Below are 19,138 nucleotides of genomic sequence, written 5' to 3' on the forward strand. Positions count from 1 at the left end.
ATTTTCGATAAATGATAAATTTTTGAATATTGCTTTGATACATCTCGAAAGTATTGTACTACACTGGGACACATTTTCATAAACACATTTATTAATAGAAGCATTTAATTCGGTTTGATCTGAAAATATTTCATTTACCCTTTGGCATTGCCTCGAAAGGTAAAATTATATAGCTTTTTGTCCTTCTAGATATTCATAATTTTCCTTTTTGGTCCTAATGTTGGTATTTGAATACCGGATCAACGAGCAAAAAGCTTATCACACGATCTTATCAGCTCTTGAAAGGTTTCTATAATTTAAAAATTATTCTGCTTCTATTCAGCTAAATAATAATTTTGGGCCCATGAAAAAAGTATAATTATTTCCCTCGGATAAATAATTTACTTTTTTAAAAAAGCCTTTGCTACCGGCTGCTGCTAGTTCGAATACATTAATGTTTCCAATAAGTTAATAGATGTATTGTACAGGATTATGTCGTGTAGTAGTTTTCTTCGGATCGGTAGATCTTCTCTGTTGTAGAATTCTCTTGTGTCAACAAAATCCAGTTTGGTAGGGGAGCCAATGTATCGTTGACAACGTTGCAATGTCACACAGGGCAACCGCACGCAGACCACCTGAGTTTGGCAACATTGATAACATAATCTAACAAAACAAATTTTCTCACTCACTCTCATCCGTTCATCTAATATCCCTATGTGCGTTTTGCGTAGAAACCAGTGGCATACATGCGAAGTGCGAAAACGACAAACGGCAGGGGACTCGCAACATATTTTTGCGGTTTGTTTGGTCTGAGCTGCCCTCCCACTAAGTTGTTATATACGCAACATATTGTGACACGGGGCACCACATTGTGTTTGTGATGGTATTCTATAAAGCATTACCATCACATATGCAGATTCTACAGTCAACGTTGAACAGTCATTCGCAGTTGTGAGGGAAAACGCACAACAAATACACGCGCTGCTGTGATGTCTCGATGTGATGAAGTCTAGACCGCAGCCAGTATCCCAAACCGTGGGGTGTGGGCATTATTGTACGAAACCATTCATACTGCGTAGGAGCTAACGTATATAACGAATGCTGATAAGCGATTTTTGTTGCTACGGTTGCTATCATCTACTGTTGTTGTGGTTAGCCTCTGCCGGTCTAGCGATTCAGACTAACCCCTTGAATGACTAGAGTTACGCTTCCTCTGGCGGAAATGAATTAGTGGTAGTTTAGTAGCTACGAGTTATAACGGGTGCAGTGACGATTGGTAGAAGCATTAGAAGTGGGTCGCAGCATACGAATCCCTTTATCTCGCATATGGTCTAGATTGAGGTAAGACAGTGGTGACGTTCGGACATGATAGACTACTTTTTTAAAAAACGCTATATAAAGTAAAGTATAAATTCCAGAATTCTCTGGAATCTATTTGTATCATCGCTGTTCTATGCTTTGTTGTATAGTTTGTCGTGATCTAAATCGGCTTCAATTGCTTCATTAGGCTGGTCCAATACTAAACGAATTCAATGATGTAAGGGAAGTAGTAAATTTTGCGACTTTTGGTATTATCCATAATCAACTGTTCTGTAAGAAAAGAATGGCTCACATAGTCATGAATTGTCGAAAAGCGTCGGAAAGCATCTATTTTCTGCTTCAAGTGGTCGTCGTCCCACATTTCCGGGTTGACGATAAAATTCACTTTAACCGTAGCTCATCGTACATTTGATCAAAAAATGGTAAGGAGGAGCTGACGTCGTGTGCACAGAGTGACGCATGAATTGTTGTAAAATGAAGCATAATGTCAGTTCCATTGGTTAGAAATTGAGCCCCAACTATACCAAGTAGAAGAGAAAGTTCTTTCTCCAGACGATAAAAGACCCATGGAAGATACCTTGTTGGCGTTGTCGGTCGTCCACTGTGTGCATCCTTGTCTGCCTGTGTAAGCTCTATGCAGTACCTTATTCGGAGCTCCTTGCCAGAACCACAGAGCACACCAATCCACTGGTGGAAGTGGAGGGTTACGGTAAAACGATGTCATTATGTATGCATGGTGGGCCGTCACAGCGTTATATCCTCCCGTGTACGTGTACGTGTGCGTACGCCAAAAGCAATGTACGTGTGCGTGCTCATACTATTGCCCGGTCGCTCTTAACCAACAGGACGAAATGCTCATCCTTTCCGTTTTTAATGCTGACCCTCTGTTTCTCCCATTTCCACCCAACTCGATCACAAACTATTGGCACGGAGTTCGTGCAGTGAATGTGCAGCTTGAAGCCGGATGCACACTCCGATGACGATGATAATGGCGCTGCAAAATTGTGAGAATCCGAACGACATATCCGTCCTTAGTGACGGTGTACTAGTTATGCAACAGCCAGTATGAGTGAAAGAAAGCATGCAATGATAAATAAATTAGCATAAGAGTCTGTCTTGAGCATTTTTATGCTATTTGTGTTTCCTTCCTCGACAGAAGATCTCGGGTACTGCGGGCGAACACAGTTTGTCTTGCTTCACGTTTCAAACTGTTTCGAAATGGTTTTATGCACAGAATTCGGAAGGTTGAACATATGTCCCTTTAGTGGTATCTTTGGATCAGTTCCTACTTGAGGCTGTTGCAATGTAGAATAACTAACACTTACTATAGTAGTATATGTAGAAGTATTTATGCTTATTGAATTGTACATGGATTATTATTTTCATTCATGAAAACTGCTTCGTGCTTCTTTCCTGTAAGCATGCAGACCCAAAAGTTCCTCAAATGCGCTCAAATAGGATAGGTTGCTAATAAAACGAAACAAAAAATAAACTACTAGCAATGGTTTCACGGTCCCGCACTATTCAGTCAAGGAGAGCAAATTAGATTTATGCACGGTGCTCTTCGCATGATTCAATCGACGCCCTTGCAGCACCTACATTCACTGTGCATCGGTTTCGTGTGCCAGTTTCTCGCAAGGCCGTCAGCCTCACACAGAGCCGAAACACTAGTCTTGAGGAAGGCGTTTCGCTGTTACACGAGACAGAAGGAGCATTTCGGATTGCCAAAAATGACGGAAAGGAGTTATCACTCACGGAATCGTCCTGTTGGTCGGGATGATTCGTGTTGATCATTGGTTTACTCTAAAGTATCTGTTGATCGAGACTAGTGATGGCAGCGTATGTGAAACATTTGCGAGACAATCAAACTTCCAAAACCATTGGGTCACACGCAATCAACAGTGTAGAGAAGCATCATAAAATCACCTCGAGCTTAAAAAGGTCATTCTACTTGTTACGCTCTGGTTGTGAAGATGTGTGCGATGCGCTTCGCTTCTTTATCATGACAAAACCTGGTGTATACCGGGGTATTGCTATGCTTTTGTGAGTGTTGAGGTTCGGGATTTTGCGTTCTATTTTCCATCGATCGATGCGATCGACGAGCTCATTATTGAATGCATGCCGATTTTATTGCTTTATGAGTGCTGCAATGTACTGTGCTCATCATAAAACAAACTATTGAAATTATATGAAGGAATTAGGAAAGCATTGTTCGTGGTCAGAATTTGGAACAAACAAGAACAGAAATGGTACATCGTATCAATGAACAATGTTTTCCATTGAACCTGCTTATTTTTTATTTTATAAAATGTTCATTTATGGGGAATTTCGAAGTTTAGTGCTAGTTTTCCGTAATTTATGAAATGCCAATATTTTCTAACTCCCATATAAATAAATTATAAATCCCAAATAAAGATTGCAGTATTAACTTGCATTGCTAATCATAAACATATTTTCAATTCACATTCCTCCTATCACACAGGCACGATGAGCATGATAGGATGGAGCGTCGCGAACGGGATAAACAGGCCCGTGCTCAGCTGCAGGCTGAACGGGAACCGGAACCTACTGGCCCATTATTTACAGCACCGTTCAAATTGGTAAGTGACCTGATACGTTTTTCTCTGATATCATTGAACAGAACAAACACCAATTCATTCCAGTCATCTCCGTTTATTCGTGTTTTGTTTAATTGCAATCGTCGTTTGTTCTTAATTTAAAAAGTCTAAGTAAAAAGTTTTGATTGAATATTAACGATTTTAAGCTAAAAAGGGAAAGTAGATAAATATACTACGGATTATAAACGGTGTAGCACTTGAGGACTTGTTTGGATAAGACTGCAACTGTCATTAGTTTGCTTTACTTGTTAGTTAATGGTCGGAGTACTTCTGACTCGACAATAATTCCGTGTTGTATTATTGTCTACAATTTTCATGATCTTAGTTCATGAACCAATGCGACAGTGAGTATGCCATTAGGTGGCCATAAGCTGTGCCAGATTTTGAAATCGCATTTGCTTACTGCGATTTCATTCTGGATGTTTGATAAATAGTGCGCAACTTTTTTGCAGATTTCTTGTTTTATTACTTGGATTAAAAATCATTCGATATTTTCACTCGAAGGGCCTCATGCAACTATTCAACTCCCACTCAACTGTATTGTTTTCAAACTATATACCAAGGAAGCCCACTTACGATGAGCTTTGGGTGTGCGCAACGAGGCGTGCTAAAATGTTAGTATCGGTTTGCTTGTAGTTTGTCGATCACGGAAAACGGTTTTGTGTTCGCCGGTTTTCTGGAGCATCTGAAGAATCGTTTCGCTCGTTGTCCGTATGTACTTTTTGCTCATGTTTTGACTACTTTGCACATACACTTGTTGTGAGCCCGGTGTTCGAGTCACGAGTGTCTCTACTCGTGCCAAGATATTTTTTGTCTACGCTATGCTACTTAACTATGGCAAGCGGGGCTAAGAGACACTGGTTCACTTCATTCCAACTCAAAGGTTTGCATTTTTGAATAGAGAACTATTGGTTGCTACTGCAAGAAAAAGGATCGAGATGCTGAAATGATTCAAAATCGTAAGGTCCATGGTATAGTTGAAACAAATAGAAGCCGCCTCGTAAGGATCTTATACAGTGCTGCACTCAATGAAACACTCTGGCAACAGAGTCGCTGGTTTTCCTTTCCGGCATGCGTCTTGCAAGGTATCAGTTAAAGTTTCTTCTGTTACGATCTGTTACATCTTTCGGAGTGCTAGTTAGTGGCTGGATTCGTAATACGAATTCGTGGTTATAATCACGAAAGAAATAAGGAGTACACGAGTGTACAGAGAGCAAGCGGAGCATTGGAAGAAAGTTTGCATCACTTTCCAGCACTCTTGTCTTTGGGACACCAGACCACCGCATACGAGATCGAACCAACACAGTATGTACCACCACATTCAACAAGAGATGATTCTTGGCATCCTTTCTCAAAAAACTCGCAAACCAACCTTCATGCTCCTCATACTCTGTAGCCAAAGGTATCTTGCAAACGTTTTTTATTCGTATTATTTCTGCCACCAAGGAGCATCGCGTTGGAGAAGTAGAGCGTGTTAGATGTGGTTGCTAGTAGAATCCATCGAAAATCCTATGTGGATACTCTCTGGAACTGCTGCAGGGAGTTTGTACACACTTGACTGGGTCCGTAAGATGTGGGAGTTCCCAAACGGCAAGGGATATAATTTTTGGGTCCCATATGTAGCTGGTTGACATACAGTATGTGGATACGAAACGATGTTATTTGGTGTTTGAAAATAGCACTTCTTTTTTAACCTTTTCGATATTGAAAATGTGCGGCACACTAGCAAGAGGAAGAGACGAAAGAGGTAAAATTTAAGGAGAAAGGTAAAATAGAAATGAAAAACAAGATTAGCTTGCCGTTTTTGAACGGAAAAAAATGTTGAATTATGTAACGAATGGTATCCATTGTCTTCTTCTTCAGGTCATTGACAAACAAACAACACATGTATGATAATCGGTCTCTAGTGAGATATTTTGTGGTCGATTTGTAAACAGTTGTGTTAATAAAAGAAATTGAAAGAAGTTGAAGAGATTCTCGTCGCTATCAAAGTGTTTGAAAAGTAACGCCAAAATATGCATAACATGTTTGAGCATTTGAATTTGGCGGAAAGTTAAAGTACAATTCCTTTTTATTGCAATGTTATATGTTATGTGTTAACATATAAGTTTCTTTACAAATTTGAATGCAAATATTTTTCCTTTTGGAACAGATTTGCGTATATTGCTGAACCCCAACTATTTTTTATGTAGTAGAAACATGCGAAACAATTGTTGATTGGAGTCCCCTTCTATTTTCTTTGGAAATCTATCTCTTTGGAAACGAAAGTCTCATTTTGATATGAAAGTAGGACTCGTTCTTCCTCTCTTTGAAGAAAGAAGATGGATGAAAAATATGATCATCAGCTGTTGGTTCTTATCGTTAGTTCCAATGATGCGAAATTCGTATTTCACTTGGAATCTTTCTTAGAAGTGAGAACATTCACATTATTATTTGCGAGAGATTTCCTTATCGTCAAAATCATAAGCAGAAAATGGTGTGTCGATAATCTCGGAAGTCATACACGCACACAAAAAGGAACAACTCATCATCGTCGATGACTTATGTTGAATGAGGCACCCGTACACAAGACAGAGGAGAGGGTATGTGCTGAGTAGGTTGATCCTTTGCATAATGTATCAAACCGCATGTTAAACCCTACTCTCGGAACCATCCTCGCTATGCTGGCGTGGTAGTGATTCAGGTTGGTTCCTACTCACCAGTTTGAGGGTTAGCTGAAATACAGCACCAACACAATTTAACCTAAGCACCGAATGTGGCAAGTGATTGCACCTGACAAAGCAAACACTAATTACCATAATTAGTCGCTGGGAAAATGTGTCTGAAGCGCGAAAACCTGGTTGCGAGTTCGAGAGAGAGAGAAATAGAGATAAGAAGAGATGGGCTGTGCCTGATCGGCGTTGTTAGCAATGGAGAAAGGTATTCGAGGTCAGCGTTCGTATTTATCAAAGGACAATAATTAAGAAAACGAAAATGGTCCATTCGGCGTGAGGTTTGTGGTGTTCGAGGTTCGCGCATTGAGTCTCTAAACTTTTGTTTATAGGTCATTGAAAGATTGCTCTGCAATGGAATTCCAGAAGGATTTTAATTTTTTAGTTAGATTTTTTGACAAAGAGTTTAGTACGGAATTTTTGCTACTTACTTCAAATTACTAACTGCTTGTCAAACCTGCTTCAAACATGTAAGGCTACACAACTACTCCAGCCGTGAAATGGTTTTCCCGTAGCATAAGTGAACATTCAAGACAAATGGGTTGTTGATCACATTTCATCACAGGGTTGAATTTGATATGCTCGGAGTTATTAATTATGGTGGAATTTGGTTTTTGAGAGTAAATGTAATTTTACTGTAAATGTAAATGTTTAACACTTTTCTTTAAAACAACGGATGGACAAGTGAAGAATTGTCGAACGATGTTTTTGCAGCTGAATGAATCATTCGGGAAAGTGAAATTCCAACTCATACCATGTTGTAGAGATTATGCTCACAAACGGTGTTCGTGTTGCGCTTTCATTCCCGTTTTTCACACAGCTGCCGAGGGCTTCGAACAGGATATATAACCAATGAGTTGCAAGTGTAGTAGGTGCCGCTAGTGTAGAATGATGCAAACGATGATGGTATGAAATGATGCAAATGTCACCTCGCGTATGATGCATCTGTAGTCTCTACCCTTTCCATCTCTTTCGTTCTTCCACCAGCTTGGCCTGTTCTGTCGTCTAGCTTATGTCACGTCTTTCCCTACTCCGAACATCTCCCTTGGGATCGTCAAGGTGGTTGATCCTTTGCATAAGCACTCACAGCGAGAGACCGTGAACAACGATCGCACAGTGAGGCCGAAGGCCAGACATACTACATATCACATCTGTCATTTGGGATGCTGTCGGTCTCGGTCGGTAGCATGTTTGATTGGCTCAGGTTCGGAATAATCACAACATTGAGACACCCGGGGACGTCTGCCGCCACAACCCGAAAATCGTTTGCAAAACGATCTGGTTTGTTGCAACTTTAATTACACATCGTACCACTCTTCTCACCTTCATCATAGCTCATGGAAAAAGGAGCGTTGATATAGCATGGAAATGCCAGGAAAATCCTGCTGGCCCACCCAGAATGTATATGCTCGTGGTGTGGGTGTCGGTCGGTCCAACTTTTCTCTTTATTTGTTCTCTGGATCGACCGAACCGACTGCCCCCTTCCCCACCCCCATTCTTTTTACGCAGCATGTTGTGCATATTTTTGTACTATTTTCTCCTGTTCTCTTCCATTCTTTCTCTCTCTCTCTCTCTCTCTCTCTCTCTCTCGCTCTCTCTGCCTCTCTCTTTGTTTCATTTATTATGGGTATACAAGATAGTTGCATGTAGTTCTGAAGAGTATCGCTAAAAGAGGGAATGCACCTTTTTGAAATCGTAATAGCGCAGCTCTGTTCGTTTAAATGCGTTGAAGGAATGTAACAACCCGCAATGTAGATATCGGTCATCACATGCAGGTGTGTGCTTTGAAAGCGTTCAACGACGTTGCACATATAGCGTCAAAATCATAAAACGAATTTCTAAACTCACAGCTTCTACTTCTTCACGAGAAATATTGCGGTTCACTTTACTTTCGTTACGTCACCTTCTCGTTCAGCTTCTATGACTTGCATTTATGATGTTGTGGGTGCACAAATGACGACGGTAAGTTTATCATCATAAGTCAAAATGCAAAGTGGAGAAAAACATATTTAATGAAAAACCTCTATCACCGCGAATGGTACTATCGTTCTACCCCTGGTTTCTGGTTGCAAATAATGTATCCTCTGGGTTAACCTGAACTGGACACGGGAGATAGCTATGTCCTATCCAGATTGCATTTTTTTTTTGTTTTCGGAACTCTCCTGTGCACAAGGCTAGCCGCGCTGGTGGTAGCCAGGCAAGGAAGAAGCACAGGAAGCGATTGTCGTGCCAATGTTTTTGGTGAGCCTCCCTCTCGTGCGGTGCTCATAAAATGTGCGGTGATTCTCGTACTGCCCGGTACTCGTTGCAGTTATTGTGTGCTGTTTGTGGAATGCAGCACACATACACCGTGGCACACCTACGAACAACGAGAATGAAAACAAAGTAAAGCGGCGGTGGCATCACAGCACCATACAGCCGATGTTTTTCGTTGCGTGTCATAGTCGTCAAATAGAGCATAAAGACAATTTTTGTTCCCAAAAATGACTAAAAGGATTTTCCGATTGTATGACATTTTCGGAGATACCAATGATCGCTGCTAGTTTGGCCATGATCGGGAAGATAAGTAGTTGAAGGGGGTTCCTTTTTTCAGTAATGATATTTGTACTGGATATTTTATTTGATATTTAGTTCGTTATTAGGTTAAGTGATTTTTTTTTTCTTTTTTTCAGTTCCGCTTTCTTAAACTAGTTGGGTTACTTTTTGTAATGCTTCAAAAAGGCCATGGAATACATAGACACTACAAGTATACCCAAACAAACAGTCATACCATTCGAAATCCCAAGTACCAGTAACATGGTCTCCCCTGAGGTACAAATCCTCCTTGCATCGCAAAACGAAGGCAAGATGCAAGGAAATTGAAATTTAATTTCCCATTTTACTCACGCGCGCCCTAACACTCGAGCCACCTCAAACTCTGGGCGGTCTTTCTCATTGTCTGCATGTACATGGTTGTGTGCACTGTGCGCGCGGTGGTGGTCGAAAGATAAGGAGTAAAAATATGGATGTCCTTTCTCGGGGGGGAAGGAGGATGTCGCGATTTCGAGAAGTGGAAAATCCGAGAAACGTGAAAATACCGGCGGGGTGATCGGTGGAAGTCTGTGGCGAATGGAGGACATTTTATCACCTTTTTTGGCGCGGTCGTTGGCTTAAGAAACAAAGAGAAAAGAGAGAGTCCCTTTGGTTTGCCACTGCCACCTGCAGCTACCACAAGCACACATCTACTTGCTAGACCCCAGTGGGACGACAACTTACGCTAGGTATGGCAGGAAAGGGTTCAGTCAAGTGCGGCGCGCCAACGCAATATTCATTTTCCATCGTTTCTCGGCGGAGAGTTGCGGCACGCCATCCGTTTGGCTGGAGGGAAATTGCAATAAATTACAATTCAATGCTTTAACTGTGAAGTGGAGAGCCAACGTTCTTGGTTTGGTACGACCAACACTACACCGTTCTTTTCCTTTCGATCGTGTTCTATGAATTTGCGGATGGATTCTCTCTCTGGCTCGGTTTTTGTTGCCCGTTTTAAAGAGTGTAATGTGATGCTTCCGGAACCGACATTCCCACTCCAAAGGCGCATGCGATCAAAACTGTAATGATGGTTTTTCGTTCATTACGTTCGCAAAGGATCGGAATGAGAAAGCTTATGCATATCAATTACATTTAATGGGCATTAAAATGTTTCAGAACGACAAATATGCTTGCTAGAATTTCAATATAGTGGACAATATTTGTTCAAATTGATTATTTGATCAGTATTTGTTTTACAGTCAAAGATGTCATTTTTTATACAATTTGTTTGATGCTATTCTGTATTATCGGATTTGGTTGGTGTTTCGGTGGATGGTTTCATAACAAATTAGGCCACGAAAGCGCCTCAGTTTTTTTTCCAACAGCCTTCAGCTCCTACTTGTTTATCACTCAGTCGAATGCAGAATTGAGCACTTCTCCGAATGTCAGAAGCAGAACTTCTGCCTTTCTTTCTCCGCGCGAAGTTGCTCGCAACTGACATTCCTTAAAATCGCAGATAGATAGAAAAGAAGGGCTTTTTCTCTCTCGTTTTCCTTCCACAGCCTGATGGGGTGGTATGGGATTACCGCTAAAGGCGTTTGTCGAGCGTGATTGTATTGCAGATGTTGGTTGGTGCCACTCAATCCACTTGCTGCTGACCCTTTCCAGTCACCGCCCCACTCCCTGATTGGGTCCCACTGATCTAGGATTCAGGAAAATAAAAGTAAAATTTATAATGGAGAAACATTTTGCTAGAGCAACTGCACACTTAGTACACCCAAACGCCAAACATAGTTATGCAATCATGCGGTAGGCTACTCCTCGTATCTCGATACAGAAGTGTTCTTGCGAGTAACCTCTTCACCCATTATCCATCATGCGTCAACCAAAAAGAGTAACGATGAAAAGTCAGCCAAAGCAGATGAGCCACATGAAGAGAAATATAGAATTTAAGAAAAAGATTTGAGCGTAAAACTTAAGAAAAACCGTTGGAAATATCCCCGTATTCAATGGTAAGTGAGGTAAAGAAAAGTACAATTTCTTTACCAACGAACTGCCAGCACACGCATCTTGAAAGATGTAAGGTTGGTAATAATTTTGGAAATTTTCACAACCGTTGCCATTATCCCCATCGGCTTTACAGATGGAGAACATCTTTGGGAAAAGTTGATTTTCGCCCACGAAAAATCCTACTCTTATCATCTCCGTCATCATCAGTGGTATCGTCAGCGCCATCGTTAGGATGCCGCCTCTTCGATTTATGCGGGCCAACACTTTTGTGGCGTCAATTCTTTTCTTTCTAATTATATTTCTACCACTTCCTTAACCGCGAAACTTTTGTTTGTATTTCATATTCAGCCATTTCATGTCCGTAGGATTTCGAGTTGTTGTTCCTTGCATTTGTTTACATTGTGTTGTTCCCTGAGCGAAAGGCCTGTACGTAAGAACTCTCAAAATGAGATATGGATAATGAAATCAATTTTGTTCATCGTTTGAATGGCTCGAATCGTTTGATTTGATATTAGTTTACTGTAGTGATAGTATTTTTATCAGGTATCGTCGGTTTTAAAAATCTTTTTTCTATATCCGTTTTATGAACGTTACCCTGTCGTTTATGGTGTTGCGACTGTTGATTTAGTACATGGTCTTGTTTGGATGACCTGATGCCGTTTGGTGATGTCGTCCTCTTCGTAATAACTTTCCAAAGTCTGGGCATCAAGTCACTCTATATCAAGGACTATCGGGACTGTTTTTGATACGAAAGTTTTTACTATAAGAAAGCAAAGCTCTCTTCTGTCGTGCGATTGAATATTATAGAGTGAACCTTCATCTCTCTCTTTCTCTATTCATGCAACTCGTTTTGGTGGCGTGTCAAGATATGTTTAGTCAATTAGCTTTAATGCAGTAGAAGGTTTTCATATTAGATGTGATGGATAGAAAGTAAGGACATTTTAGTACGGTTTTTTTGTGTTCTTGACTTCTATTTCTTCTGTGCCTTTTAAGCGGTTCATGGTTTGTGATAGGTGACATTGTTCAATTTCCTTATTCAATCTACTTATTCTCCAATTCTGGAGGAGGCGCAATACAAGCGTTCTGTTGCTGTTGAGCTAAAGAGGCATGTTGGGAATATCGTCCTGAATGAAAAAAAAAGCTTCAAGTATAGAGGGATGTCATGGTTTGTCTTCGGTAACGACCTTTTCTGTAGAATTCATGGCCGGAACCTTGAACCTTCCGTCCAGTGATGGTAATCCTCTTGCTGCAGGATGGTATGATGTTCACACGCACGCGATCCAATCAGCATACATAGTTTGTTTGAGAATAATGTTCTCTCATCGTGACTTTCGACTATTTTCCTGCCTAAGTTTCTTTCTTTCTTGGCCCAATTGAATTGGATATTCGAAAGTAGAAAATTGAGGATAATTACACTGGACGCAAGGACGACACATTGCGTTGTCATTCAATTATAGTTAATCATTTTACAGAAAAAATTGAGGAACAAACGATAAAGTTTATCTTTGTTTTATTTTTTGTGCTTCCTTTTTTCATCTTTTTAAGATTGGACGTGATGTGATTACTTGATTCAGAAACTTATTCTAAAATGCTAATACTATAAATAAAATAAACCATTAATGCTAAACCCGTAATGATGTTATGTGTGGTTTGCTACTAACCTTAACATCCACTTTTTCCTCGCCATTTGGTTCCACATCATCATTGACATATCTTAGTGACTAAGATTGTGGTAGTGCTTATGATGCCCATTTTTAAACCGATAAATCAAAACCTTGTAAAATTGCCTTTGATTTTAATGGTCCTCGACCTGGGATGTCGGTTTGCTGGTTCAAACTGTCCACATGTTGGCATGTTGGCATGCGGCATGTGCATTTTCGTGCCCCCAACGATGTTTTATGCGACTGTCATTAACATTTTTGTGATAATATTTTGCATTTTCTATCACACTTTCGTGTCATCGAATGAAGTGAATGAGGTTTGATTGGAGAGAATCGTTGCACGCAATCATACAATCGTAAAGAAATTAAAACCAAGCTGAATTTATAGCAAAACTATTCATTTATCAAAACAAACCATAATAGTTAATACTTAGGCTGTCATGTCAGTCTCATGACTGTCTGGTTTGAAATTGAAAGACTTCAGAATGCGAAGGAAGGTCATGGTTATATTTTGAATTGTTCGCGCTAATACAACACAGGCCTGACGCTACCTTTCACTCCTCTGTTTCAAACTGGTTTCTGCAGTTGACGAAATTCGGTCTACGTTCGTGCCGTTAATGTTACTGCTGACAACGGCATAAGCTCTTGGAGGCCAAGAACTGTCACTGGTGTGGTTTTGTGGACTAGCAAAGCAACAGGCCTTCATTTTGCATTCTGGCATTGAGCGAGTTGGAAAAAATGTGTTCGTACTTCACATTTTCCTTCTTACCATTTAGAGTAAAATATTTCATTCATCATTATTCATCATTGAATAAAAACAAGGTGTTCGCCCGTTCTCATATATGTAAAATAACAAGGTGTTCAATTGTCCTCCTAAAGAAGAGAGCAACAATTCAATGAGTATAATCACGAATAACTAGTAGAGTTTTAAGCACAACTCCTGTTCTGAAGGAGTACTTTATTTCATGAAAGCAGTCCCACCTTTAAGAATCATTTCCACACCAAACTGCCGTCGTGTAAGTGTTGCTGTGTTCCAGGAATGTTTCTTCCTCTGTCTCACACGCGAGATGCAGACGGTTCAAGCAATAGAGAGTGGTCGTAAGACGTCTGTTTTATGACTCCATTGCTTGTGGCAAAATGTGTATGTACCACTTGACAGGCCAGACCGCAGGTAGTCGCAATTGAGTGCAGTACAGGCAAAAACTTGGAAAAGGATGCTTCACGTTCAAAATGGAAATGAATGACTATTGCCACTAATGCACACTTTTCCGTAACAATATGTTACACTACCGTCGAAGTACGTATGTGTGGGATGAAGAAAGAAGTGTTTTTATTTCATGTTCTTTGAATGAAGTTTTACAGTAGAATAACCCGATGGGAAAGTACTTCATAAAGTTACCCATGAATCGTAAATCGAAGTCAAAGTGCCTACAATGGCACATAAAATAATTGGATGCTTTTTAATTGAATAATATACTTTTATTGCTAGGTACACGATGAAAGATACTGACATATTCTGTAGTGAAACTAAAGTCAGTGCAACTTGAAAACGTCTCTCGAATTAGCTATGAAAAAATATAGCAAGTGCATTAACGATAAACCATCTTCTACCAATTACGTCTCAATGAAATAAAACAGTTAATTGCTATTCGCCAACTTTGAATACGTTTCAATGCTTGTACCGCTTGCATGAGTTATATCGGATGATGATATAATGCAACGTAACATCTGCAGCAATCCAACAGGTGGCATTGTTGAGTTGGAAAAAGATGCAAACCCAATTCGGAGGGTTAAGAAGGAATAGAAGGAAGACAAACGGTTCATTGGAGTTTCATTTTTGCATGTAAGGATAACTACTATTGTCTAATAGACAAATATTGTATGAGTAATGGGAGCACTATTGAGAATTAAAGTCCATCTATTCTGGATGAGTGTAATTTTTGGAGCATGGGGTCCTGAAAGATTAAGTTGCTCCATCGGTAACCATCTGGCACCGATTCAATTTTATTTTGTTGATGACATACGAGAGGGGCCATATTTATTGATTCTTAATTTTATAGCGTTGTTTTTTTTCGACGTTGTTTTACTCGTGAATGTGGGTTTAATCATTTTCAATTAACACATTAAGTTCTTCAGAATAGTCTCTGTACGAATGAAGTCATGAGTGTGTTATCAAAATAGAGGCAGGACTTGATGAGTCTACGCCAAGTTTAATTTTCTGTATCTAAGATTCAATTTATGAAAGCACTATTGGATGATGAAATGTGAGTGTTTTCTGCAAAACCGGTCGATCTCACGTGTAGCGGTATGTTGCACATCTTGGAAGAGGATGAAAAGTCACGTTTTAGTACTATGGCTGTTATGGAAAACTCGTGCAGCAACTCACACTTTCGATCGCTCATTGTCAGCCTGAACTTAGCTTAAGTCTATAATAGTCATATTCCATTGTATTCTCCTTTTATTTGTAGACCCTTGTGCTGTATGTTGCTATTTCCAATTTTGTTTAATTTAATAGCTTATATTTACCATCTGTATGATATTGCCACAAAGCATGCATGAGCTTTTTTCTTCTGGTGCCGCAAGATTTAAAAGGTGGTTCGAATTTCTGAATAAAAAGTGTCATTCGACAATACGTTACCATTGGATAGCATTTGAATTGTCGATGCTTATCCGTTAATTACAATACGAGAATAAGCAACCATTGATCCCTTTTGGTATCGCTCAAAAATGGGATCTTATAAGTTTATATGGAAAAAATCCAAATCGAACGGTGATCGACATCTATTTATATTAGTCGATCTGAGCTACCTTGCCTCCGGTGTCTTTCAACATCGTTTCCATTTATGACGAGTTGCGGAAAAACTCGTCCTTTGGTTAAATGGGGGACGGTTGACATTGAATTAAAAATGCAGGTTTTCCACACTCATTTATCATTTTCTAGTTTTTCGGGGTTGAAAGCAGCGAAGCTAAATTCAGGAATGAACTGGTACGATGGAAAAGATTAGGTAGGCGATTTTTATTTATTCGTCGAATTTTCACCGCTCGCCAAAAGGTCGTTTGATTTTATGTCGCTGTCATTGCTTTTGTGCCATTCGTCAAGAGCTTAGCTTTCGAACAGATTTATTTATCGGAACTACTGTATATGCGGTTTCAAATGATTCACCGAAGCGGTCTGACCATTCGCAGTGTTGGTACTGTGGGTATGTAGTGCCGGTTGAAGTCTTTACTTTATGCTATCCTTTTTTTGGATTCCGGCGACGACATTTCCGCTATGTTGATAGTAACGAGAAATGCCCATGTGAGCCTGCGACAGCCTGTGGTCTGATGTTGACCTTTTTCCAGCCAATTGTTTGTACTCATTGAGGGTCTAGCCATTTGTTTGTACTAATTGAGTTGTTGACAATTCAGAAGCTTAATTGTTTTACTGAACGTGCTTTTTCAGGGGTTATGCGGGTTCGCAACTCGTCGAAAGTTTTATTTATTGTTTATCTAGGTCATAAATTGTTTGAAATGTATTTCTTGAATCTATCAAACGAACGAATAACATATTCCAATAGCGGCCTAAATATGTCTGTAATATCATCTGCAACCATCTCTTTTCTAATTTTTTGTTGTAACCATTTTGAGGATCTCTACTTCCGTTCAGAGCTTTATTCCGTTCCTTTTGAATGCATCACTGTTCGAATCTATCTACAGGATCGGTGGGAGTGAATAGTAGTCTAATTAATTAAAATTCAATCTTCTTTTTCACGTTCCAACATTCTTGTCGAATTCGTTGCATTCTACTTTACATGCCATTTTATTATTCCCTTGGTTGTTCCTTTTTTGTTGACACAACATCTGCTCACAGCCGTGAACCTTCGGATCAATTTGATTTAGTATTCACTTGATTTCAGCTAATTTATTTTACACTTATAGCCTGAATCGCATCCAACTAGCGTGTGCTTTCGCTTAAATCGCCACATAATGCTCAATGCACTAATTTATGGGTCCTTGGCAACCTGCAATGAGCATGTGCTCGCGAAATAGCAAAAGCGCCAACGACACGGTACCAAAGGTCGGTCGATCAGCTTCGCAAATTATTTCTACACCACGTATTTTCCGCGACTTGTTGGATAATCCTTTATGGCTGTTCCGTTCTGTTATCTTCGCATAGCCTGCCGGATCTCTCGTGTTCGCAGCAATGAACACCCTTTCAGTGTATAGGGAAAGACGCACAGTTCACGTAGAAAATAGCATCGTCTGACGTATGAACGATGGAAACGGAAATGAGTGATTCTCATTTTCGGACGTGACATACGTTTGGTGGTTAGTTGTCGTTTTATTTCTTTTTGATACCAAAGGTAAAATGCTTATGGGAATTTTATTTTTTAGTTTCTTATTTCACTTCAAGAAGACATCCCTGCATTTATTGCCGTTAGATCGACACGTCTGAACTTCAAAGTGAACTGACTAGCCTAGACTTCTATTTCATGGGACGCGCTTGTCTCCATACCCTTCTCGATGGGTCTTTTTCCCTAGAACTTCTCATGTAATGAGATGTTTACCACGCACTTCGTGTGCTGTTAGATGTTATCGAAAATCATAAAATAAATGCAGGAAGTCACCTAACCAAAACTGTGCTTTCGACTTCTCCGTCTACTATCGTATGCTGGCCATACCTTATCATGTTTCGCTTGAAGTCCGTTTAGTAGTCCGAAGTAAGTAGATCCAAAGTGATGATATTTTTTATTGTTCTGCTTTCCTGCTGCTTAGTAACACTTTTTCAATAGTTTCCTAGTTTGTTTCTGTTTTCTGCAACGCGAAGGATATCCACATTTTGCCTTCTAAGCGATGCAGTACTGAATTCGATTGGAATATTCTTAATGCAATATAATATGATCTTCAAAAGACACCGTTTTATAGAAAAAAGGATAATATTTCTACTACCTTAACATGGACACATATCCATAAGGCCTCTTCTGTGTGATGAACAACCCCTTGCCTTAGATAATACGTCTTCTAGAATGGCCTGGCGTACAGACGTCTCCGTTGGTCACATGAAGCACCAGTTATTTCCCCTTGGGTCATACGTGCCTGATCCCTCAAACGCGTAGATCGTTACTGAACGCACACATGACCTGAACAGTAACAGACACAGGGTGAAATGGCTAGCAACCACTGGCTGGCGATGGTGTAGCAGTCATAAAACTGAACCTGTCGCTAGTATAGATGCTTGTTTTGGTTTTGTTTTCTGTCGGTTTAAACGAGAAGCACAAGCAAGCTTTTCCACCTCAACCTTCATTTGGTGGCGTGATGGCGACGCGTGGACGCGTGTGGTAAAATTGATTTTAACATAAATCACATGTGTGTCGAGGTCATGTTGATGTTAGATGAAAGATTTATCTTCTAAGACAAGGAATACTGAAAAATTGCTGCCAGTATAAGGCACACGTAAAATATCTTCCAAAGATTCTGTATATTCTGTTCGTTGGAGAGATTGACCATATTGTTTGCGATGTTTCGTTACACGTTCAGTGACCCCGTAGAGAGAGAGAAGATTTACTGTTTAATTATCTCCCAATGCTAGCATGTTTTGCGATAGTCATATCATCAAACATATCATCCGTGATTTGGATATTCTTCCCTCATTTCGGAACACGGCTGCGCCGATTCTTTGTAGTATCCTAGCTCAGTATTGCTCATCGACTCTGAAACCTGGCATCTCGATCGCCAGTTTAGTATGCTAGAGTTTGCGAGTTTATTTTTCTTTTTCACACAACGAGCAGGGTATCGCCCATTCGAAAGATCTGTCTAACAAACAAAGCTCCATCAGGGAGGAAGCGGTGTCAATGCGATTGACATTACGACCATGGGCTGGAGCTTGTCGGCAGAGAGAAAAAGAGAGAGAAAGAGAGAGAGAGAGAGAGAGAGAGAGAAAGAGAGAGAGAGAGAGAGAGAGAGAGAGAGAAAGAGAAAGAAAGACAGAGCGAGAAATAGAGAGAGAGAGAGAGAGAGAGAGAGAGAGAGAGAGAGAGAGAGAAAGAGAGAGAGAGAGAGAGAGAGAGAGAGAGAGAGAGAGAGAGCGATTAATGGAAGAAGTCAAGGAGCACTGAACTTCGTTTGAGGCAATCATCCCTCACACCGTTTGACGGGTGCTCACCACAACCAGTTGCTGTTTGGTAGTTAATGTTGAGGTTGATGGTTGATGAAGTTATTTTGCAAAGGGCATTTAATGTCTAACCACGCATATTCCTTGTTAAAACTACGTTAAAATACTTTACAAGCGATCCTCGTGTTATGAACCTTCATTTTCACCAAATCGATGCTCATGCATCGTTTCATGTTGAGA

The 19,138-nt window shown here is 40.1% G+C and overlaps 1 protein-coding gene across 16 annotated transcripts in view; it reads left to right on the plus strand.

Moving 5' to 3' along the window:
- The window catches only part of LOC125948248 (AF4/FMR2 family member lilli), a 54,297-nt gene that overhangs the window by 20,433 nt on the left and 14,726 nt on the right, over nt 1–19,138 (plus strand). For all 16 annotated transcript variants that reach the window (XM_049674115.1, XM_049674129.1, XM_049674130.1 and 13 more), the window contains one exon: nt 3,782–3,899. In XM_049674115.1, the coding sequence (XP_049530072.1) occupies nt 3,782–3,899 (118 nt within the window). The remainder of the gene's footprint in view (nt 1–3,781; nt 3,900–19,138) is intronic.

Source organism: Anopheles darlingi, chromosome 2 (assembly GCF_943734745.1).
Source record: "Anopheles darlingi chromosome 2, idAnoDarlMG_H_01, whole genome shotgun sequence".
NCBI classification, from domain to species: Eukaryota; Metazoa; Arthropoda; class Insecta; order Diptera; family Culicidae; genus Anopheles; species Anopheles darlingi.